At 35.5% G+C, this 25660-nt stretch overlaps 1 protein-coding gene across 1 annotated transcript in view; it reads left to right on the top strand.

The window, feature by feature from the left end:
* Positions 1-25660, top strand: part of LOC150091250 (pleckstrin homology domain-containing family J member 1-like) — an 81109-nt gene that overhangs the window by 41196 nt on the left and 14253 nt on the right. The window contains exons 4-6 of the mRNA XM_090382986.1: positions 8650-8740; positions 12743-12806; positions 24139-24232. Coding sequence (XP_090239112.1) covers positions 8650-8740; positions 12743-12806; positions 24139-24232 — 249 coding nt within the window. The remainder of the gene's footprint in view (positions 1-8649; positions 8741-12742; positions 12807-24138; positions 24233-25660) is intronic.

The following is a 25660-nucleotide window of genomic DNA, read 5'->3' as shown; positions in this document are numbered from 1 at the left end:
AGTTGATTTCATTAGTTGTTAATCCATTTGGGCTCTTCCATATCCACTTTCTGTTCACCCTTTTCTTGAAAAAAGTGTTCATTACTGACATTCTTTGAGATTATGCAAATTCCACAAGTCTTTCACCTCTTTCATTTCTTTCACCAATTCCAAAATTTCCTATAGGTCCCCTTTCTGCGCTGTTTTGTCTTTTTCCAACCTTAGCATTGAAGTCCCTTATAATGATAGTGTAGTGAGTTTTCTGTTCATCTAGAAGGCTCTCAGTTTCGGTGTACATTTCTTCAACCTCTTCATCATCATGGCTCGATGTTGGTGCATAAATCATTATAACCTTTAGCTTATACCTCTTAGAAATCCCGAGTTGTAGTCTTGACACCCTTGGTGATGTACTTTTGAATTCCAAAATGTTGTTTTTTATATCTTTATGGACCAGAAAGTAATCTCCACCTTCATTTCTTTCACTGTTTCCATTGGTGTACAGAAGATTTCCACTTGATAAACTTATAAGTGATTTATTTCTTCTTCTTGTTTCAGCCAAACCGATGATATTCCAATTCATATTTTCTAATTCCTTTTCCAGCTCTAATATCCTGTTTTCACCGATGAGTGATCTTACGTTGTAACAGGCCATATTCAGTTTTTTCGTGCATGACAGCCTGGTCGTACCCATAGACAAGACTGAGTTTTAGAAGGATTGAATCAACTAAGTTGTCTTTGCCCCACTGGAGAATTACCTAGAGATCGGAATTTAAGGAATTGGTAGCGGATATTCGAGAAGTTGAAGCTGATTGAGCAGGGCAAGGTTTCACAAACTGGAAAGTGGAATGCAAGGTGCTATCATCGGCAAAACTACGGATAGGATTTCCAGTCAATGGAAGAAGGTCGTTAATATACAAATGGAAAAGAGTGGGGGAAAGAACTGAAACTTGGGGGACACCAGCATTAGTGGAAAAGTTAGAAGACAGAGAGCCATCTACCGTTACCCTCAGTCAGCGATCAGAGAGGAAACTGGATAACCAGTTACAAAAAATGGTTGGCAAACCATAAGATGGAAGCTTGTTTAGAAGACCTTTATGCCAAACACGATCGAAAGCCTTTGAGATGTCAAGAGCAACTGCTTGTGTTTCACCGAACTTTTCCATTGAATTTGTACATAAATGGTTAACATAAGCCAGAATATCACCAGTGGATTGACATTGATGGAATCCATACTGGCTATCGTTAATCAGATGGAAAGTTTCTAGGTAGTTTAAAAGTTGGTGGTTAATTGATTTCTCCGTTACTTTAGAAAGAGTAGAAGTAATTGCAATGGGACGATAATTTGATGGGAGGGATTTGTCACCCTTTTTAGGAACTGGCTGGATATGAGCAAATTTCCAAGCAGAAGGAAAAAGACCTTTGGAATAAGAAAGCAAAAAAAGGCTGCAAAGAACAGGAGTAAGTTCAGGAGCACAGGTTTTGAGAACAAGTGGAGAAATACCATTGGGACCTGGAGCTTTCTTAGCATCAAGTTTAGTCAAAATCCTTCTGACATCCTTTTGACAGAAGACCACAGGAGGCATTGAATGAAGCGTTTTGGGAATGGTGGGAGGTGTTTTACCAAGATCATTAATGCATGAGTTGAAAGAAAAATGGGATGCCAGCAGGTCAGCTTTATCCTTGGCAGAAGTGACAACAGAACCATCTGGTTTTGACAGAGGTGGGCAAAAGTTGTGGCCAATAGCTTTAGCAAGAGACCAGAATGCTCGGCTACCATTAGGGCAAGAAGCAAGTTTTCTACTCTTAGCCTGTCCAAATTTTGTTTGGACTGATTAATAACTGCTTTACAATTGTTGTGAACTTTGGTGTAGGCAGAAAATGAAACTGAAGAATTGGAAACAAGCCAATTACAATATGCAACATTCTTCTCTTGAACAGCCTTAGCACATTTATTGGAAAACCAAGGTTTAGATAAAGAACGAGATTTTAAAGTGGAGTGTGGAATAAAGGATTCCAAGAATAATTTCACCAACGCGATCAGAGCAAATGTTGACATCAGAAGTTTTGAAACAGTAATCCGACCAAGGAAAAGAAGAAAAGAAATCTCGCAGGTCATCCCATTTTGCATTCTTGTAATGCCAAACAACATGAGGTTGGGAATAGCCATGAGATAAAAGCTCCATTGGAGAATAGACAATCACCAAATTGTGATCTGAGCTGCCTAAAGGACCACTCACTTTGACCGTATACTTAGAAGGGTTGTTTGTGAGAAAAAGATCAAACGTGTTGGCTGTATGGTTAGGATTGTCCAGTATTCTGGTAGGTAAATGAATAATATGTGTGAGGTCATTAGTAATTGCAAAAGCCTCAGCATCACAACCAGCTGGGTCGGTGCGACTAGAAAATAGAAGCCAGCTGGAGTTGTGAACATTAAAATCGCCAAGGAAAATTACCTCACTGTTAGGAAAGTTGGAGTGGAGAAAGTCGAGTTGCAAACAGAGGAAGTCAAAGAGCTCCAAGTGATTAGTGGAGTTGGGAGAACGGTAGAGACAACAGATAAATTTGAGAGAATGAGGTAGAGAGATTTTAAGCCAGAGAAGATTGAAAAGAGGAGATTTCAAATTACGAAGTCTCTGACAGGGAATACCAGAACGGACATATGCACAAGTACCACCTTTGAGGCAAAAAGAATCATACCGTGAATAATTTGGACAACTGAGATGAGCAGTAGTTGAATCAACCAATAACTGAGATTCTGTCAGAAAAAGTACATGGGGTTTCGTAGACTGCAAGTGGAAATGGACATTGTTGAGATTAGTACTGAGACTACGTATATAAAAATTGGGGGGGGGGGACATGCTGTAAGAAGTAATGAAATTTTTGAATATGCCGTACACATGGTAAGAATGTACTCAGATCTCGGACTCCTGCCAGTCACTATCTGGCAGAGTAGAGGTAGCAAGATTATAAACTAGCTGATCCTGTAGCATCCTGGAGAGTTACCAAAAGGTTCAGTCTGGTGTACTAACTAGCAGCCGATCTGCGAACACCTACCGTTTTAGAGCTGTATCCTCGAAATGTAAGGAAGATTGGATCTTGCCATGATGTCCATCATAATCTCAAAAGTCATCAGTCATACTGTATGATGGAAGAGATGGGAAGGGTTGACCATAACATAGCTCTGGAGACTAAACATGGGTTCCACCACTTTAAGCTTCAAATAAGCAAAGTGGTGGTATTGCACCGGTTGATGAGAGTCATCTATGATCTGTAATAGAGCCAAAGGCAGTTTATGAGAAATCGCTAGCAAATAGAGCAAAGAGGGGGGGGGGGATAAGGAATTCTTCACATATATAAATGCTAAGAGCAGGACAAACCAGATCGGACCTTTATGTAAGTGAAAGGGGATAGTATTAAATACACAAGCTGCTGTTGCAGATGGACTCAACAGTTATTTTGTATTGATATTTACAGAAGAAAAATTTTTTGTGGCAATGGGAAATTGTGGGAGCGAAGTTGAAAAATATGTAATTAATGATATTATTGAAATTTCGCAAGATTATTTAATGAAAAAACTTTAGAGTCTACAGGCCAGTAAGGCTCCTGGAGTTGATGGAATATACCCTATAATCTTAAGGGAGGTGGCAAGTGAGTGCATTGAACCATTGAGGCTAATTATACGAGTATTACTTGACTCTGAGGAGATTCCGTTGGATTGGAAAAGTGCCAATGTATTTCCCATACATAAGGGTGGTTCTAAGAGTGAAGTGGGAAATTATCGACCTGTCAGTCTGACTTCAGTGGTAGGGAAAATCATGGAGGCAATGATCAAGATTGGAATTCATGATCATTTGGATAGAATTGAAATTCTGAAGGATACTCAGCATGGTTTTGTAAAGGGAAAAATCATGTTCAACAAATCTGGTTCGCTATTTTGAAAGGGTCACTCATGAGCTGGATTTAGAGAATAATTTCGACATTATTTAGATTTCAGCAAAGCTTTTGACTCAGTCCCACATGAGTGGTTGCTTTATAAGTTGGAACAGGTTGGAGTTACTGGGAAAATCCTTAAATAGATATCAGGATGGCTCCAGGGCAGGAGGCAGAGGGTTGTGATAAATGGCTATTCCTCAGATTGGGTTGATATAAGATGTGGGGTTCCCCAAGGATTAGGTTCAGTATTAGGACCACTTTTTTTTTTTAAATTTTCATAAACGACATTGATGAAGGGATAGAGGGCGTGATGTCTAAATTTGCAGATGTTAAAATTGGTAGAGTAGTTAATGATCACTGTCAAGCTGAGCTTCTTCAAAGAGACCTATATAAACTTCAGGAATGGTCAGAAAAATGGCAGCTATGCTTTAATCCAACAAAGTGTAAGGTATTACACCTGGGTAACAGTAATCCCAAGGTAACTTATTCACTTGGTGGAGTTCAATTAAACCCAGTACTGGAGGAAAGGGACTTGGGTATTACGATACGGTCAGACATGGAATTCTCTGAGCATTGTAAACAGGTTTCAAGGAAGGCCCATGGTGTCCTATCGATGATCTATCGAACTTTTGCAAGTAGAGATAGGGACATGATAATCCCATTATATAAGGCTTTTGTTAGACCACACTTGGAATACTGTGTTCAAGTATGGAGACCGCATCTAAAGAAAGACACCGAGCTTCTTCAAAGGGTGCAAAGACAGGTAACTCGCCTGGTGAGATCGGCACAAGGGCGTCCTTATGAAGAAAGACTTTGAATATGTGGGTTGCAGAGTTTGGAAACTAGCCACCTTAGAGGAGATTTGATTGATGTGTTTAAGGCTCTGTGAGGCATCAGTAAAATGAATGAGCACGAAATTTTCAAGGTTATAAATGATTCTAGAACTAGGGGACATAAATTCAAGTTACAGGGGGAGATGTTTAGATTGGACTGCAGGAAGCTTTATTTTAGCCAAGAGTTATAAATTACTGGAATAAGTTGCCTACATGGGTGGTGGAGGCTGACAGTTTGGGGAAATTCAAAGGTGATCTGGATAGTACTTTCGGGTGAGGAAAACACATAGGATGATAGATTAATTTCCTTTTCTTTTATTAATTATTAGTTTTTTTTCCCTTTATCATTGTTTTATTCGGGGTTTTTTTTTTTTTTTTTTCCTGGTACAGCATAAGCCATAGGCTTTCTTGCACCATGTGGCTAATACTATCTACCACCTAGTATTGCCTGGTAACACAGAGGGGTGTCATGCATCCATGTGGTGTGGGTGCCACACCTCGACCCCTGCTTATGTTGGTTCACACCTGGGTGGTCACCCACAGTGTGCTTGCACATGGGGGTTATACCCAGGATTACTAACAGTCCCACCATTGTGAAGGTGCAAGCAGAGGATTTGGCTGTCACGGATCGTCCGGACTTTGCCGAAATTGGCTCCACTTGATTTGAGTGTCACCCGAATATCAGTTCCATCAGTGTTTTAGACTCCCAGGTAGACTCTGAGAGAATGTGTGTGACAACTTGAAGGACCAATAAATGTCTGATAACAGTTATGATAAAGTTAAGATCCATCCAGTGTTGGAATTTGGCGTGACAAATAAGCTGTGGCTTGGGGCCTTGCTATTTTATGAGGCTTGTTCATTTGCTTTTGTGAAGATAAAAATTTATAATTACATTTGTTGAGCCTCTTCACATGATTTGGTTTAGAACCTCATGTATAAATCCAGCCCTATGCCTTATAAATGAAAGGTAGACAGATCATTGTAATGATTTTTAGATACTTCAACGCATTTTTGATACATAACAGGATTAATGATTTTTATATTTCAAAGAAAATAGTTCTGTCAGTGTAAAAGCTGCTACCTATATTGAAGAATAGAAAAGAAGAAAACATTGTATGCCTTATTTTTGAATAAACTTTCTTTACATATCACACCACACCTATTATTCTAACAAATTTTACTACTGTGTGCATTACTTTGAACTTGAGAGTGGTATGGCTTATCTTTTTTGGGCATAGATTTCTGATAAAAAATAGTAAAACTGTTTAGATTTAGAACAAACCTTACAAAAGCAAAGAAAAAATAATGACAATGTCATAAAAGCGCGTAAAGGGGAAAAAAAAAAAAAAAAAATTTTAACAGATGTCCGGTAAAGGCCATTGAGTAGGGGTAGAATAAGGGATGAGAACAAAATTGTTATTTATTTCGAAAGGCTTTTTGTTAAATATATAAATTTATCATGCAATAAATGCATAGTGTGGCATTTTGTAAACAAGACTGACACTAGAAAAAAATAACGATCCCATGTAGGAGTAAACTAACCTTGGTTTATTCAAAGTAACTTCCTCCCATATCCACACAGTGCATGCAACGATCATGAAGTGACTGGAATGACTGGTGGAAGGCTGTGACTGGTATGCTGATCAATGTTCTCATCACAGCTCTTCGAATGGTGCCAATGTCATGAAAATAACAACCTTTCAGTTTCACCTTGAGCTTTGGGAACAAAAAGAAGTCACGCGGGGCTAAGTCTGGTGAATATGGTGGGTATACAGTACCAGCCTTTTTTGATAGCCAAAAAACTCCTGAACAATGAGCCTTATGGGTCGGTGTATTGTCATGCAAGAGGAAACGACTGCTATCTTCTCCATACTGAGGCTGCACATGATGGATTCTCTGCAACAAACATTTCAAAACATCCAGATCGTAGGTAGAAGATACACTTTGGCTATTAGGAATGAACTCTTTGTACATAGTTCCCTTGCTATCTTAGAAAGTGATGAGCATGGTTTTGATTTTTGAACTTTTTTGGCTTGGGGAGAGTTGGCTGATTTCCACTTTGCACTCTGTTGTGGATTTGTACTAAAAGCACCATGTCTCGTCATCTGTGACTATTGAATTCAGGAAGTTGGGCTTGGTTTCAGTAGCCTCAGTGAGTTCTCTACAGTGTTCAACTTGTGCATGTTGTTGACAGTCTGTTAACAAATGTGGAACAAACTGTGCACAGACCTTTGTTTTCTTCAAATCCTGGGTTATTATTTGTCAAATGATTTCCTTTATCAATGCACAGATCTTCTGAAATCATTTGGAGCGTTGCACATTGGTCGTAGATAATGATTTCCCCATTATCTATGACCAATAATCAACTCTTGACATTCATATCATTTTTTTCTGGGCTTGGATGTTCATCATGTTCCAGTGATTCGCTCCTGTGGGCAAAATGTTTATGCCACTCAAACATACGTGCATGAGACAGACATTCTTTCTGTATACTTGCTTCATCATTTGAGACATTTCCGTGGCATTTTTGCCCTGTCGAATAAAAAACTTGGTTTGTTCTTTGTGTCATTGTCCCTCCACAACACAGGCACAGGACAGACATGTAGTTCAGCTCACACTGTTCTGAAATGGTGGTAATTTCCACTGACCTTGACTGCTGTTCTGAAAGAACAATCGCTCTTTAATTTCATGTTTACTTCTAGTAGTTAGCAGTGCCATCACTCATCACATAACATCAGTCTTGTTCTCCAATTGCTGCACGGTATAAGTGAACAGTACCATAAATTTTTATGTTGTTTCGTATATTAACACTAATACTACTGTAAATTTGTGGTGAGAATATGCTTCTCTTATATGGATATAACATAAAGTCTTGGATTGAAAGTGTAGAATCAAAGTTAGCATTTCATTTTACATCAGGAAAAATATTTTGTTTCTGATTTTGGTCATCTGTAGTTAAGCTTCATAAAAATTTCATAATTTCATCCATCTAGTATCCTGTGTAATTTTAAGCTTGTTGAAATTATGATCATAATTTTTTTACTCCACTGCTGTTTAATATTTCATCTAATATCATATATAATAAAATTATATCCTACCTAATGAAGTTCTCCAAGCAGTGTAGCAGGCCACCAGGACAGCTCATGGGGTTTTCTCAATGATATATAGGAATTTTTCCAGCAGGAATAAGGAGGTGATTATCCCATTGTATAAGACAGTGGTTTGTTCTGAAATGGGTGCAGAGACGGCAATGCAATTAATGAGGAGAACAAAGGGTGCTCTTACCAAGAAAGGCTTCAGTTCTGTAAATTGCACCATCTGGAAACTAAGACTTTGAATGGATTGAGCAAGCTCAGTGCCGATGGCTTTCTTCCTCTTGCTCAGACTACACATATCAAGGGGCATAAATTCAAATAGGAAGGTTAGTTTCAGGACAGATGTGCAGAAGTTTGCCTTCAGCCAACAGGTAGTTTATTGTCGGAAAATCTTCCATCTGTTGATGTGGAAGTTGGTAATTTAAATAAATTCAAGAGAGAACTGGACAAACTAATAAGAGAATGGAAGAATGGATAGGTGATGGAACTTTCTTTTTTTTTGGCTGATGCTGTATAAGTATAAGCTTGCTTTCATGCATTTTATTAATACTAATGTCATCACTTTCAGTTTTAAATGAATTACATTGAATAATTATTGACTACATTATGTTATAAGACATGTATTAAATAATGATTGCATTAAGAAAGAAGTGGAACAGTTTTCCCAGTGGTTAGTTTGTTGATTCTTTGTGGTTTAAATAATAAAAGTAGCAGAAATTGGTTACACATTGTACATTAAATGCTATCTACTTTCTGATATGCAAAATATTTTGGGTAGTTCTTAATTTTTTGCATTTCTTTCGTTATAGCATTTGAAGATGATCGAGAGAGAAGGCACTATTTTAGTTGTACCACACAAAATCATTGTGATGAATGGGTTAGTCATTTGAAGGAGGCAAGGTAAGAATGCTCATAGTGATATGTTAAGTTGTAAATATGATAAACTAGATCTTTAAATATACATATAAGGATTTGAATACAAAATTGCATAGTCAAATGACTTTGAAACAAGATGTTTGGAGTTTTGCTTTTATTAATATGAAAAATGTGGTGAAACGTTACTGCAATTTTTCTACCTAATAAATACACAAAGGATAGATTTTTCATATTGACTTGAAAAGAGTTATATTTATAAAATGCATAATGTTTTTATATCATTTAAGAAAAGCTATCAATCATATCAGTATACAATTATGAAATAAAATGCTTTTTTTGCATGATTATTGACTTACAGATAACAATGACTGCTATAAAGCGATATTAACTCTTTTTTTTTTGTATATTTATTTGAAATGATAATGTGTATGGGAAACTGATTAATAATCTTTCATAGTTTTCTATGAGAGTGCATTATGAAAGATTGTGTTGCTAAACATCATCTTATATAACTATGAGAAGAACATTTTAACACCAAACAGAAAATTAACAGAAATCAGCGTGTGTTCTGTATATATATATATACACAATGAGAACCTTATATATATATATATATATATATATATATATATATATATATATATATATATATATTTTATTGTAGCTTTAGTAAAATAGGTACGTGCTATTTAATAGTATATTATGTTAGATATGTTGGTGGAGGCCGAAAATATAAAACTGATTCTATATAAATATAAGAACATAATGTATTTTAACAAGCTGACCAAAATATACCCGTAGATCAAAACACCAAGTAACTCTATAATAGCCGATACCGGGCCCCCATGGCCAAACATAGTAAAGAATAATCATTAGCAAAACAAAGTAATAATATAATACCAATTGTTAATTATAGGTAATAGGATACATTGAAAGGGACTATTGAGGGCTAACCCTCTCAATATATCCCACTCATAATTAACAGAGCTATGTTTCTGTTGTCATCTGCCTGTATAACATGGTCAAATATGTAATATTAAAAGTTTGTACCTATTTATATGATTTATTTATATTGTACAAATTATTTATTTATATTGTACAAATTATTTATTTATATTGTACAAAATATTACAAATATTTATATTTGTACCTCTATTGTACCTATTTATATGAAAATTATAGATTGATATTGGTTTGCTTTTTCTCTTCGTTCTAAATAATTGCTTCTTCAAGTAACACTTCTACATATGTGTTTTAGCTATCGGTTGGGCTAAATGTCATCCTGCCTGTTAACAACTAAATTACTTCCTAACTATTTATCTATTTAACCACTAAACTTTTAATATTACATATTTGACCATGTTATACAGGCAGATGACAACAGAAACAGATAGCTCTGTTAATTATGAGTGGGATATATTGAGAGGGTTAGCCCTCGATAAAGTCCCTTTCAATGTATCCTATTACCTATAATTAACAGTTGGTATTATATTATTATTACTTTGTTTTGCTAATGATTATTCTTTACTATGTTTGGCCACGGGGGCCTGTATCGGCTATTATAGAGTTACTTGGTGTTTTGATCTACAGGTATATTTTGGTCAGCTTGTTAAAATACATATGTTCTTATATTTATATAGAATCAGTTTTATATTTTCGGCCTCCACCAACATATCTAACATAATATACTATTAAATAGCACTTACCTGTTTTACTAAAGCTATAATAAAATATATTATGACGGATGTAATGTACTATCTAATATAGATGGCATTAATTCGATCTGGATTATATTGCATAAGATATTTATAAATTGTACCTATTATTGACACACACACACACACACACACACACACACACAGTGTATAAATTTATATATAAATACAATAAAAATATAAGTAAAAGGAGGTCAAAAAAACAGAAAGAAAGAGATAATATTCATAGGCTAGAGCTACTGATAACCAGAAAAAGCCCAATGACCGTGACAAGTATTTCGAAATTAGTTTAGAGAAAAAGAAAAGGGAAAAAAAAAAAAAAAGAGATTGAAAGATTTATATATCAAAGTCATAAAGAAAGCATAAAATTAGTTTAACAATAAAACTAATAAAAGTAGGAGAGAAATTGAAAAGAGAATAAAGGAGAAAAAAAAAATGATAAAATGCTAAGGAAATACTGTGACATAACACACAACCTTGGTGTTACTGAACACAGTAACATAAATCATCAAAATTGCAAGGAAAAACTACAATATTGAGTCTGTAGTAGTAGTAATGGAGGCATGTGATGCAAGAAAGCAAGTGTATGAGCTTATGTAGCATTAGCCAAAAAAAAAAACCCAATTTCATACATCCATTCCCTCTAAACGTCTGTCCAGTTCCTCCTTGAATTTACTTAAACTATCAATGACAGATGAAAGTTTGTTCCAACAATTAACTACCTGCTGACTAATGGCAAATTTCCGCACATCTATTCTACAACTGTCTTTCCTCAATTTGAATTTACGTCCCCTCAGGTTCGTAATCTGAGCAAGCAGAAGAATCCCATCAGAATTCAGAACAATGATGTGAGGAAAATTTTACAGGCCTTTTTGACAATGTGGCTGAGCTAGTTGGCCTGAGGTGAAGGTGGAATGGTTTTTTCCCTCCTGGAAACTTGGATATTTTGTCCAGCAAACAGAAAATTGGCCTTGGAAATACATGTAATACACAACAATGTACACTGACCAATATGGCCTTAGTCATTGATGCTCCTAAAACCCCTACAACCTTCTCCCTTAAAATTGGTGTGTGTTGCAGCAATGTGGTTGCTATATTTGAATTCAGCAACATCAAATCTTCAAGAATCACTCTGAATTTTAACAGGGAGCAAAAAAAATATTTTTTTTGCCGACCAGTGTTAAACATATATAGTTTTAACCTCAACCTCTTTGGGCATGTATTTAGACTCGATATTGTCGTTTTTTCTTGCAATTTTGGTGATTGACCCATGATCAGTAACACCAAGGTTGCGTATTATGTGACATCTCTTTTTTTAGTATTTTATTATTTTAGCATTTTCTTTATTTTTAGTCTCTTCTTTTTTCTGTTTCTCTCTTAATTGTATTACTTTTCTCTAAACATAATTTCAAAACTATGTATATGTAAATTTAAGGCACGAGCAGTGCATCAATGTTAGTACCATAATAATGCCATTAGTTAGTGTGGTTGCATCATTACTTACTAAGTTGAATTTTTTAGACAAACCGAAGTTTGTATATTGGCATCATTATTATAACCTCTCATATTATGTGAAATCCATCAGAACAATTTGCCGTCCTTATTATAAAATTCAACTATGTAGTAACGATGCATAGTTTGAAGATTTCTGCCCTAAAATATTATTAGTCTAAGAAGCTTACCTTTTGACATCTCTCATTGTGTAAATAAGTCAAACTGGGTTGTCAACCATTATACCTCTGGATATTTACTCGCTCACTGATGAGAAGTCAGATAGCTTCGAAACAGTATAGTCTGAGTGGTGGCACTCAACTGAAAATAAGTAAGTTTTTTTTTTTTTTTTTTTTAATGGGGAAGCATTACTTATTTGAAGTATGAGGGTAACTCCTGATGGATTTCACAAAATGAGATGTTACAATAATGATGAGGCTTTCTGCCCTAAAATATGATTACTATAATAATGTAATAGTACTATAAGTTCTTGTATGCCTGAAACTTTCAGCTCTTAATTTACTTGAGTTTGACACTTATTATTTAAAATAAAATTTTCTACTTTAAAGTCTTTAAAACTTTGTTAAAATTAAAAAAAAGGATAAAAACAAATCAGATAAAAAATAAAATATCATAATACCTCCAAATGTGCACATTTGGAGATATTTTACTTTTATTTATGCCTTTTTGAATTGGGTAAGTGCCATTGTACTGTTTTTATACTTAAGAATATGTCAAGAATTGCTTTAGCTAGTCATATGTTGGCTAGTAATGTGTATTTTTATCTTATTGACTTTCTGATAAAGTTCCACTTTCACAGCTATGAATACCAGAGGAGTAAACTTTTGCTAATGCAAGCAAAAATTTTGAAGTTAACTGGAAAAGTAAGTAATGGTTTTGCTTTCTTATAAGTTTCATTTTATATGGATTTTGTAGCATTTTTATCACATCTGTTATCTGTTTTAAGTCTTATTCCTTTTTTTTTATTATTAAAATCAACTATGTAATAAAATTTTTTATTACATCGTTGATACAACTGTAAAGTGTATCAACGATGAGAATAATGTATAAATATTAGAACTAATGAATATACAAGGAATATTTATCCTTGTGGATGAATATTAACTGTTTTTATGGATAAATAAATATATCTTATAATCTCATATCTAGACATAACATTAAATTTAATGGCCAGTGTTTTGCTTATCATACTCAAGACCTATGTGTATATTCTATTTTCGAGTTAGCAAAAAAAAATTGCTTCTAAGTATTGTAGGGTCTGCAGTATGAACAAATTTCCAGGCAGAAGGGAAAATACTGGTGGAACAAGAAAGTGTAAAAAGGCAACACAGAACAGGAGTAAGCTTGGGAGCACGGATTTTGACAAGTGGAGAAATACCATCAGGACTGTTCAAAATTTTTCTGATATTCTTTTGACAGAAGACTGCAGGAGGCAGTGAATGGAGTGCACTGGGAATGGCAGGGGTGGTTTACCAAAATCTTCAATTTCAAAATCTTGAAATAAAACAGAATCCACAGCTGTGGAGATCCAGTTTTCAATTAAACAGGCACGAAGAGGTCGTGCTTGTGAGAGCACGAATTGGCCATATTGCATCTAACACCTCTTTTTACTGCTAGGAAAGGATCCTCCATTTTGCTTGCACTGCAGTTCCCTACTTACTGTTAAGCATATTCTCATTGAGTGTTCACATTGCCATTCAGCTAGAATTGCATGTTTCAGATCACTGTTAACTTACAAAAACCTCTACAACTAAACCAACTACTTGGAGATTTTGCCAATTAATCGGAACATTTCACTTACCTAAAAATGATCAACATATACACTCACTTCTAGACCTATTTCTTTTCATATATTGATCAACACTCCAAAGTAACTCCAAAGTAACAAAGTGCAATTTGGCCATAGTAGCCCTTGCACCATTAAATCCCACTACAACAACAACAGTGAAACCTCCCATTGTGATTCATAGTGTTGCCCACAATAAAAATATGGAGTGCTTCAAGCCATGAGTGCTGGTATTTTATTTTAATGGTGTGTCAATTGTAGTAAGAAAATTTTCTACACCTTGTAATTGTTTAACAACAACATCTTGTAGTTGTTTTTCTGTTCTTCGAAATACCATATTTTTGTACTACGTGATATGTTTAATGGATAGCCTCCATAGGGATATTATAGGTTCTAGCTTTGATATGTGGTTGTTGTTGTTTTTTTGTTATTTGGTTTTTAGGAGCATTAGCAACTAAGGCCATATTGCTCCGGAATATATGCGGTGGTGCCCTGACCTTTCTGCATCCTCTGTATTTGGTGGTGACCGGCTTGAACCCCGGTCTAATCAAGAAGCGTGTGCTACATACTGCTGCTCCTTCCCACCTGGCTATGGAGGTGCCTTGATATGAAGTAGATCCTGCTATAATGTGTGACATACATTCTGAAAAAAATGGCTCATGGTAGGCATGCTGTAGCATGCACATTTTGGATGTAACAGTCAGGAATAGGTTCCACAAATTTAGCTATAAATTATTCCATTTTCAAACTTATTTTTATCAATATGTATTATACTGTGATTAGTAATTTTACTCTTATGATTTGATAATATATTATATATTATTAACCCTTCCAGTTTTATTTCGATATTTAACCCTTTACGGTCCATTGTCATGTCAGGTGTGACATAAAATTCCACTTCCAGTCCAATGTGGCATCCATCAGCATTTCCAATTACGGAATTTGTTTTCCAGCTGTACTGGCACAGTCATTGTACCACCATCTATTCACATTTCATATAAACAATCTGAAAGCTAAATCCTTGTTTACTGATGTTTATGCTCAGTTATTAAGCAGATGTTGTTGGTGTTAAGAGCATCAGCATTTCTTTTCCTGCTGTACTGATTCAGTAATTGCACTGCAATCTATTTATATTTCATACAAAGAATCTGAAAAACTAAATTATGTTTATATTCAATTGGTAACAGCAGACAGTGTGGAAACTGTTGCAACTGTCAGTGTTTCCAATTATAAAATCTGTTTTCCTGCTGTGCTATCACTCATTTATACTTCTTTACTTCATATAAACAGTGTGAAAAGCTGAGTAGATGTTTATATTCAATTGTTAATGGCAGGCAGCATTATTTTTTCAGTGTGAGTTGTAAATTAATGTGTTAGAGAAGTATTTAGACATTCAAGTCTAGTAAAGGTCCTTTCTGAAGGAAAAATTGAGAAATATTATTAGACCTTCCTGAAAAAAATTGAATGGAAAGAAAGGAAACTTACAAGTAAGATAGTTTCTGATGTTCCATATGGTATAACTGGGTTTAGGTTGTACTAAAGGAGATTTTTGGAGTTATTATCAACATGGTACTAAATGAAAAAATTGGTGTGAAGAATGGACAGATGGAATTAAATTTTTCAAGATTGTATTTAGCAGGAAGAGATTTCTGCAGATATTTTGGATGTTGCATCATCTACCCATCCACAAAAGGATAGATGAGGAATTTAAAGTAGGCTAAAAAGTAAGAAACGTTGTCAGTTATATGGATGGAAGGTTTTGTGAATATTTTCTTTTAGGAAGAAATATTGCATTAGAGCTTTTAAACTATTTTGTCATGCTGTTTTACATATTAGCTCATATAAACCTTCAAAATGAAATAAATTTTGAATATCACATTTCAACTAGTCATTTGTTTGTTTTATAGAACTGGACTGCATGGGGAAGACAGTGAAAATAATGCTGGGCTGCAAAGGGTTAATGCTTTGTGTTTTTTTAAGCACTCATTTGTTTACAGTACCGATAGTAAGAATGTGTGCTCATACATATATATATATATATATACTTTTCTACTAATTTTTCTTATTTATTTTTAATATATATTAATTTCTATCTCTCTATTTAATTTTTGGATTAATTTGATTATATATATATATATATATATATATATATATAATACAGTCGATTCTGGTTATTTGGGACACATCGGGACTAGTGCATTTTGGCCCGATTAAACGGCTGCTCCAATTATCCGAAGTTTCACGTAAATAGCTAAAAATACAATGTTCCCCTGCTTTACAATTGGCTCACTTTCAAATTTCAAAATACAATCAAATCACGTTATGATGGACTCACCATAGTAAAGTACCGTTCACTATATGTGTGTAGTAAGCGCTGTTCATGGTGATCATGTTTGTGAATTGAATTTTAATTCTATTAAACAGCGATTCTAATTAGCAAAAATAGGAGGAATATTATCCGCAGGCTATAAAAGTAAAGATATATTAAGCACAAATATGCCCTCTATTACCTTACTAATTAAAAAATACAAAAATGATAAGTGAAAATCGAAAGAATATACATGATAATTGGAATAATTAATACGTACTGTAATATGTACATACTAACTAGTTGACATTTGTGGGCAGTGGTTTAAATTTAAAACAGTAAAAATTTAAAACAGTAAAAAGATAAGCAATCAATAACAAAGAACACGGCACACACAAATGGCAAGTAACATGATACGTGCAAGTGAGAACGGAGTAACAAGTTATGAAGCTTTAAAAATAGGAATGAAGAGAAGATTCTGAAAGTTAATTTTTTTATATAATTGAAGATTCAATGGAAGTGTAAACACATTTCACCATAATAACCCACAGAATTCCAGTGGTCGGTATTATCGCAAATTCAATAAGATTGAGTTTACTATCCATTTATGATAGATTGCACTAACAGAAAATCCCAATAAACAGTTGACTGCTGATTGTTTTTATTGTTATGACCTCCAGAAATCTGACCGAACCACATGGTACGGTCAGAGACAATCGTAGGGTAATCTCCAGTGCTTTGGTCTCCTGCCCCGATTAAACGGCATGTTGTCCCAATTAAGCGAAGTAAACCCTGGCTATTTTCTCGATTGGATTCTGTTTTTTAAGATTTGCCCCAAATTAACAGTTGGCCCAAATAACCAGAATCCACTGTATATATAATCGTTAATTTGATCTTATATGTTCTATAAAGGAATAAACTTTTGTATAGTAGTTGCAGAAATGTGGCGTTAATGCTGTTGTAAAAATTAACAATTAAACATTATATACACATTAATATATTTAGGGTATGATCCTATTTTATTTTAATGTGTGCGTTTGAATTTATATTTGAGTGGGAGGCATTTCAGGCATTAGGGCCTAACCGTTTTTAGGTGAACCAGCACCTGCTAGCACACCAAAGTGCTAGACAGTACGGTTAGGCCCTAATGCCTCCCACTCAAAATATAAATTTATATATATTATATATATGAACTGTATATAAACTTTTGCACAGAAATTTTATAACAAATCAAAATGCAACATGTGCCCATGGATAACCATGAACTGAAATGACACATGAAAACAAGTTAGTTAATGTACGTAGTGTGTTGCATTTCAGGCACATTAGCAAATAGTAATAATTAATGGTTTATAACTGAAACAAAAAAAAAAAGCAAAACGCAAACTTTTATGCATAAACTGAGAACATTTCATTTCTGTACATCTGCCACATTACCCATTTGTTTCTCTAACCAGTGCATGGCAACAAACATTATATCCAGTGCTTCAGTTTTGGTATATGGATAGCCTATATGATATGTATAAAAAAATAAATAAAAATTGCCAGATTTCCATTAGTCCAACTTTAATGAAATTTTGGAAGGCTCAACAAATCGTTACTGAGCGAAATATAAAATTTCACAAAAATCCATCCATTGGAAGTCAAGTTATTACATGCTAACAGATGGACAAAAAAAAACAATTGCCAGTTTGTTTGTTTGATTTTATTGAAATTAGGGATGGCAAGACAAATCTTTCTACAAGTATCGAATATAAAATTTCATGAAAGTCCTTCCACTAGAAGTTGAGTTATTACAGGAAGATGAGGGGGTGGGGGAAGATAATAATAATAATTAACTTGTTAACAGGAGAGATTGCTTCTAGAGGGATGGGATATACTTAAATAGAAAGGGTGCAAGAATGCACCCTTTCTATTTAAGTATATCCTACTGCCTTAATAGCATCAGTGTTAGTTGGATTGGAAAACTGCTAGCTTAGGGGAATATAGCATTAAAATTAGTAGAGGCATATGATGCAAGAAAGCAAGCTTATACAGCATCAGCCAAAAAAAAAAAAAAAACCAAAAAACCCTTCCCATTTCACCCATCCATTCATTCCAAATGTTTGTTTAGTTCTGCCTTGAATTTATTTAAGCTATCAACTTCCACAACGACAGATGAATCAACTACCCACTGGCTAAAGGCAAATTTCCACACATCTATTCGACAACTGTCTTTCCCCAATTTCAGTATATGCCCCCTCAGGTTTGTGATCTGAGCAAGAGGAAGAATCACATCAGCATTTAGCCTGCACAATCCATTCAAGGCCTTATACAGCTCAATCAGATCGCCTTGCAGGTGCCTAGTTTCCAGACGCTGCAATTTTCAGAACTTAAGCCTTTCTTCGTAAGAGCACCCCTTTGTTCTCCTCACTAGTCTTGTTGCCCTTCTCTGTATTCGTTCTAGCAACTCTACATCCTTCCTAAAACAAGACTTTCAGACCTGTATGCAGTACTTAAGGTGTGGCCTGACCATCTATACAGACTAATAGATTACCAATGGCTGCAGGCAGAGGTGAAAATGATTCTTGCACTGCTTTTATTGCAATGAGCAGCAGCCTGGAAAACAAAGTGCTGGGAATTTCTAGAACTGATGAGAGTCATCATGGAACAAGTAAATAAATGGGCTGTGTTTGGGTAACTAAGAGTAAGAACAGGTACATGTATACTTGTATGTACACCAACGATAGGAGTATAGAAAATAAATGTGATGAATTTGAAGTTCTGGTCAAGACACCAAAGGCAGTTGTTGTTGGGATGTCAGAGACGTGGTGTCACAAGGTTATAAGGAATGCAGCATTTGAATTTGGGGAGTATAATGTGTACAGAAAGGACAGACAGGATGGGAAGAGAGGAGGGGTATGCCGTTAGTTAGAAAAACATAAAATCTGAGGCAGCGCATCCAGTTGACATGGGTGGCCAGTGCAATGTTGAGTCAGTTTGGTCTGACATAAGCACATGGAAAGCAAAAATGAAAGTAGGAGTGTGTTATAGGCTTAATGATTCTGATGATTACAACAGACATTTCTTCTTTTCTGATTTCTTTTCCTTGGTCCGATTACTGTTTCAAAACTTCTGATATCAATGTTTGCTCAGATCGTGTCAGTGAAATTATTCTTGTAGGAATGGAATCCTTTATCCCACACTCCACTTTAAAATCTTGTCCTTTATCTAAACCTTGGTTTTCCAATAAATGTGCTAAGGCTGTTCAAGAGAAGAATGTTGCATATCGTAATTGGCTTGTTTCCAATTCTTCATTTCTAAGGTGAAATCTTGTCTGACCAATTTGACGGGATACTATGATGTGGTCACAAAGGAACTGAATGCAAAAACTAATTTTGATATCATGTATTTGGATTTCAGAAAGGTTTTGATATTGTTGCACATAAAAGGCTGCTGTACAAATTGGTGTAATATGGCATTAAGTGTAAGTTGCTGCTATGGATAAAGGGATGGTTGACTGAGAGAAGACAGAGTGATAATCAGTGGACACTGCTCCTTGTGGACTAATGTTATTAAGCGGAGTCCCCCAGGGCTCAGTGTTGAGCCCATTGTTGTTTTTTGTTTTTATCAGTGATATGGATAAAGGTATATCAGGCTTAATGTCCAGTTGTAGTAGTAGTGGCATGTGATGCAAGAAAGCAAGTGTATGAGCTTATGCAGCATCAGCCAAAAAAAAAAAAAAATCACACTATTCCCTCCAAATGCCTGTCCAGTTCCTCCTTAAATTTATTCAACCTATCAACTTCCACAACGACAGATGGAAGTTTGTTCCAGCAATTAACCACCCACTGGCTAAAGGCAAATTTCCGCACATCTATTCTACATCTGTCTTTTCTTAATTTGAATTTATGCTCCCTTAGGTTCGTAATCTGAACAAGTGGAAGGATCCCACCAGAATTCAGCGTGCTCAACCCATTCAAGGCCTTATACACCTCAATCAGATCACCGCGCAGGTGCCTAGTCTCCAGCCACTGCAATTTGCAGAACTTAAGCCTCTCTTGGTAAGAGGATCCCTTCATTCCCCTCACCAACCTTGTTGCCCTTCTCTGTACACACTCAAGTAAATCTACATCCTTCCTAAAATGAGGCCTCCAGACCTGTACGCAGTACTCAAGGTGTGGGCTGACCATTGCCTTATACAGAGGGACAATCACCTCCTTCTCCCTGCTAGCAAAATTCCTATATATCATTGACAAGATCCCATGACCTGCCCTGGCAGCCTGTCTGCATTGCTCAGAAAACTTCATATCTGACTGCACAATTACTCCCAGGTCTTTTTCATTTTCTACCACCTTAAGTGTAGTACCACACAGTTGGTACATTTCTCTGGGGTTACTTCTACCCATATGCAGTACTTTGCATTTGTCAAGGTTAAACTTCAGTTGCCACTTCTTAGCACATCTGTCCAAATTATCTAGATCCTGTTGCAGTAGCACACTGCCATTACTGTCATTAACAACCCTGCCAACCATTGTATCATCTGCAAACTTCGACATTAAGCCTGATATACCTTCATCAATATCATTGATAAATATACAAAACAACAGTGGATCTATCACCGAACCCTGTGGGACTCCACTAATAACATTAGTCCACGAAGAGCAACACCCATCGATTACCACCCTCTGTCTTCTCCCACTTAACCATCCTTTTATCCATTTTAGCAACTTACCCTTAATAACATTCTACTCCAATTTGTACAATAGTCTTCAATGCGCAACAGTGTCAAAAGCTTTCCTGAAATCCAAATATATGATATCAAAATTATTTTTTGCATCCAGTTCCTTTGTAACCACATCATAATATCCTATCAAATTTGTCAGACAAGACTTTCCCTTAACAAACCCATGCTGTGTCTGAATTATTGCTGCAGTCTTGTCTAGATGATCCTTCAATGCATCTTTAACCAGTGACTCCATTATTTTACCTGGAACAGAAGTTAAACTGACTGGTCTGTAATTACTCGTGTCACCTTTCGATCCCCCTTTGTGAATTGGGGATACATTTGCACATCTCCAGTCCTTGGGAACCTCCCCTGAGTCCAAGGATGCTCTCAACTAAGCAAACCCTTAATTATGGCTAAGGGTTTGCTTAGTTGCTTTGCCGCCTCCTTTAATATAACTGGATAGATCCCACCCACCCACCCCAGGTGCTTTTCTTATGTTTAACTTCAACAATTTCTCCTCCACTTTGCTTTCAGTTATTACAAAATTATTAAGTATCCTCCTACAATTTGATAACCTTCTGCCATTTTCAATCTTTAATAATTCCTCATGTGTGAATGTAGATGCAAAATACTCATTCAGTTTGTTTGCTATCTGAGCAGGATCATCAACAGTCGAACCATCGATGTCAAGTGGACCAATCAGATTCATCCCCTTCCTTTTAGAGTTTATATAAATAAAGAAATCCTTGCTGTTTTTCTTAGCATCTTTTGCCAAGGATTTCTCGTAATCTGCCTTCGCCTGCCTAACCTCCTTTGTGACCTGATTACAGACTAGCTTATATCTGCCATAGGCTTCTGAGTCGCTTGATAATTTATATGCATCCCATGCATTTTTCTTCTCTGTTACGAGTCTCATTAGTTCATTAGATAACCATTTAGGCCTAAACCTTGAACAATATTTCTTAATAGGTATGGAACTTTTAGTAGCATCCACGATTAATTCCTTGAATGCTTCCCACTTAGAATTTACTGTTGGTAACATCGTCAGTTGATCCCACTGTACACACCTTTACAGAAGCAAAAACCCTTTCCTTTACCCCTGATGGTAATTAAATCTTTAAGTAAATCCCACATCAGTACACTGTGATCACTGCCACCTAGTGGTTCCTTTATCTGCAAATTCTTAATTCACGAATGATCACTGCTGATAACCAGATCAAGAGTATTACTTTCTCTGGTTGCCTCTCGAACATGCTGCTGCAGAAAACAATCATCCAATAAATCCACAAAAGTCTGCCTAGTGTGTGAGTGAGCAACCCACAAGTTCCAGTCAATATCCGGGAAGTTAAAATCCCAGATTTGTGCTGACAATACAAATTTTGGCAGGGTTGTAAATGACAGTACACTACTGCAACTGGATCTAGAAATATTGGGTAGATGGGCTGAGAAGTGGTGACTGAAGTTTAACATTAACAAATGCAAAGTACTGCATATGGGTAACCTCAGAGTAATGTACCAACTGTGCAGTACTACAGTCAGGGTGGTGGAGAATGAAAAAAGATCTGGGGGTAATTTTGCAGTCAGATATGCAGACAGGCTGCCATAGCAGCTCATGGGGTCTTGTCAATGATATACAGGAACTTTGTTAGCATAGATAAGGAGGTGATTATCTCTTTGTATAAGGTAATGGTCAGGCCACACCTTGAGTACTGCATACAGGTCTGGAGGCCTCATTTTAAGAAAGATGTAGAGCTGCTGGGACAAGTACACAGAAGGGCAACGAGATTGGTGAGGGGAACAAAGGGTTGCTCTTGCCAAGAAAGTCTGAAGTTCTGCAAATTGCAGTGTCTGCAGACTAGGCACCTGCGAGGTGATCTGATTGAGGTGTATAAGGCCTTGAATGGTTTGAGCAAGCTCAATGGTGATGGGATTCGATTCATCCTCTTGCTTGGATTACACACTTGACGGGGCATGAATTCAAATTGAGGTAAGACAGTTAAAGAATAAATGTGCCTGAAATTTGCCTTTAGAGTGGGTGGTTGATTGCTGGAGCAAACTTTCGTCTGTCATTGTGATAGTTGATAGTTTAAATAAATTTAAGATAGAATTGGATAAACGTTTGGAGTGAATGGATAGGTGAAATGGGAAGGTTTTTTTGTTTTGGCCAATCTGTATAAGCTTGCTTTCTTGCATCACACACCAGTGCATTCAGGGCTTTCATCACCATGCACTGAGGATCTTCCACGTTTGAATTGTTTATACCAACATGAAACCACTGTAACCTGGGCAGTCTTCTCCACAGTAATTTCTTTGTGGATTGTTTGTTTCAGAAAGAGGAACTGAATCACGGATCTGTATTCAGCTTTATCCATTGTGACACTTCACTTCATTCAGCATTGCAAAGAAAAAAAAAATGAATTTTTAGATTTAAATCAAAATTTGTGTAGTTGCTATAGAGATTTCAAGGTGTCAAACGAAAAAATTTCATCTTTCTATCACAAATACTGGGTGCATAAAAATTTTTTTTGAAACCCCCCTCCCCATTTATATAATTTTAAATGGTTTCTGCTGCTGAAGTAGAAGTTAGACAAAAGGCTTAGCCTATTTTCTACCAAAAAATCAAACCCAGTATAATAAATAATATTTGTTGTTGTTGATGTTTCAGTTCCAATTTTTAGATTTTTTTTTTATAAAGACAAAGTTGAATTCAGATGCAAACTTAGAAGAAATCTCTTAGCTGTCTAGAAAACAGATGCCCAAAGTTCAATCTGAGGCATCAATGAGAATGCAATATTGCTTAATATATTGGGATTGCTTTTTGGTGGGAAATATGTTATTTAAGTCTAATTTCTACTGCAAGGACTCACTAAATTATTTAAAATTATATAAATAACGTGGAAGTAAAGTGTATAATTTTTTAAAAAATTGTGTATTCATTCACCATAACTTCCACACAGTATATTCATAGAAGTTAATTTTTCATTTGGAAGTTTTTCTTCTCCACACCACTTACAAGTAGCTACTTGTTTTTATTTGATATTTCTAATGATGAGCCATATAGCTCTGAAATTGGCAGGAAAGTGTCTTAAGTTTTTAAGAAATAATGGATTTGCCTTCTTAATTATCCAATTAAAAACAGTATTACTAACTATAGGTTAACTTGTGGATAATGATGTTATTTTTTAAAGTGAGCATAGCCCAGGCTCTGTCACTCTTGTGGGGTGAGACAATAGTGTTTCTGCACAATAAAGACAGAAAAACATAATGCAAGATAGCATTCATTCCCAAACTAGAACTGTGCTCTTTCTTAACTCAGGGTTTTCTGTTTTTAAAATATGATGATAATGATATTGTATAACAGAATCTGACTACAGTGTACAATAATGTTTTCAGGATCCCTTAGCAGCACTTCCTGAAAGGTGGCATGCTAAATCTGAGAATGTAGTTACACAGAAGAATGAGAAAAAGCAATTTAAGCTATATTCAGGTAAAATGTTTAGTTAGTGCTTCTTACTTTTAATGACCTCAGTGGTGTCTATGTTATATACTAATATAACAACTTTAAAAATAGGGAGTGGCTTTCCAGTCACCTTGTATAAGGCTTAGAATACACTGGGTGGCTACTTTATTAGATACACAACTTTAGCAAAAAGAAAAGCCTCTTGCATTGGGCATATCCGCATAAATTTATCAAATACATTGATACATGAATCTGCTAGGATAGTTAGTATATGATTTGGAATTGTTTGTAATAAATTGAGTGCTATTAGGGATGCAAAATGATCCCTTTTAGCTATATTTTCTACCAGAGTGTCTACGCTTATGTTTGGTTTGATTGTACAATACTAATAGTCTAGGAATTGTGGATTTCTGAAGCATATAATGATTTGTTGCAGGAAGATTAGGATAATGAGATTATTATTAGTACAGGAAGAGACTAATTACAGGTCTGGTGATTGGAAAGCTAGATTCTGTGTATAACCTGCGTAGTTGGCAGTTAGCCAATGATCAAGTTTGATGTTTTAGTTATAGATACAGACTTTTTTTTTCTCTCTAAACCCCCATCCACCCAATTACTGTGATAGCTATGGGGAGGCAGAATCTGCATTAAGAAAGTTGCTTAAGGATATCATTAAAGATATGTTATAGGACTAGGGGAATATTGAATTGGACAGGCAGTTCCCGCTTTGAGTTCCCGGGTTCACGAGTTTTTTTTTTTTTTTTTTTCTTTCAAGTATCAGCAAAATTGAAATCGAAAATATGAACATTAATTGGAAAAAAAAAAAAAAAAGTTAAACATTCATAAATAACGCATTTCAAACCATGCCCATAGCTATACAATACAGTGTTTTCCACTTTGCGATATTAATCCGTTCCAGAGACATCATTGTATTGTGAAAATATCGTAATGTGAACCCAATAATACATTGTTTTTTGGTAATTTGTTCCACAACCTCGGAAGTTGAAATTTTTGCTATATAACTCTCTCAATGGTTGTTTTTATAGTGTAATTTGTATTAGTTACCAATTGAAATCATTAAAATACACTGTACTTTCATCGTTATCATATTTTCTGTTATAAGAACCAATTTTGAACGCCTTTGTGATATTTTTCTAAAGCACGTTTCTGGAGGTCACAACCATAAAATGATAAAAACAATTTGCACTTTCCGGTTTATTGGGCTTTTCTGTTAGTGCATCTAATTATAAACAAGTAGTAAACTCGATGTTATTACATTTGCAAAAATACCGATAGCCAGAACTGTGTGGTTTTTTTTACGTTTTTATGGTGAAATGTGTTTCCCCTTTACTGAGATCTTCAGTCGTACAAAAAAAAAATAAATTTTCAGAATCTTCTCTTCATTCCTTTTTTGTAAAGCTTTGTAAACTCGTTACTCCATGCAAATCTTGTTAG

The sequence above is a fragment of the Mastigoproctus giganteus genome, chromosome 1, assembly GCF_048544385.1.
Source record: "Mastigoproctus giganteus isolate SK-2022 chromosome 1, ASM4854438v1, whole genome shotgun sequence".
Taxonomy (NCBI): Eukaryota; Metazoa; Arthropoda; class Arachnida; order Uropygi; family Thelyphonidae; genus Mastigoproctus; species Mastigoproctus giganteus.
This window is presented reverse-complemented; position numbering and strand designations above follow the sequence as displayed.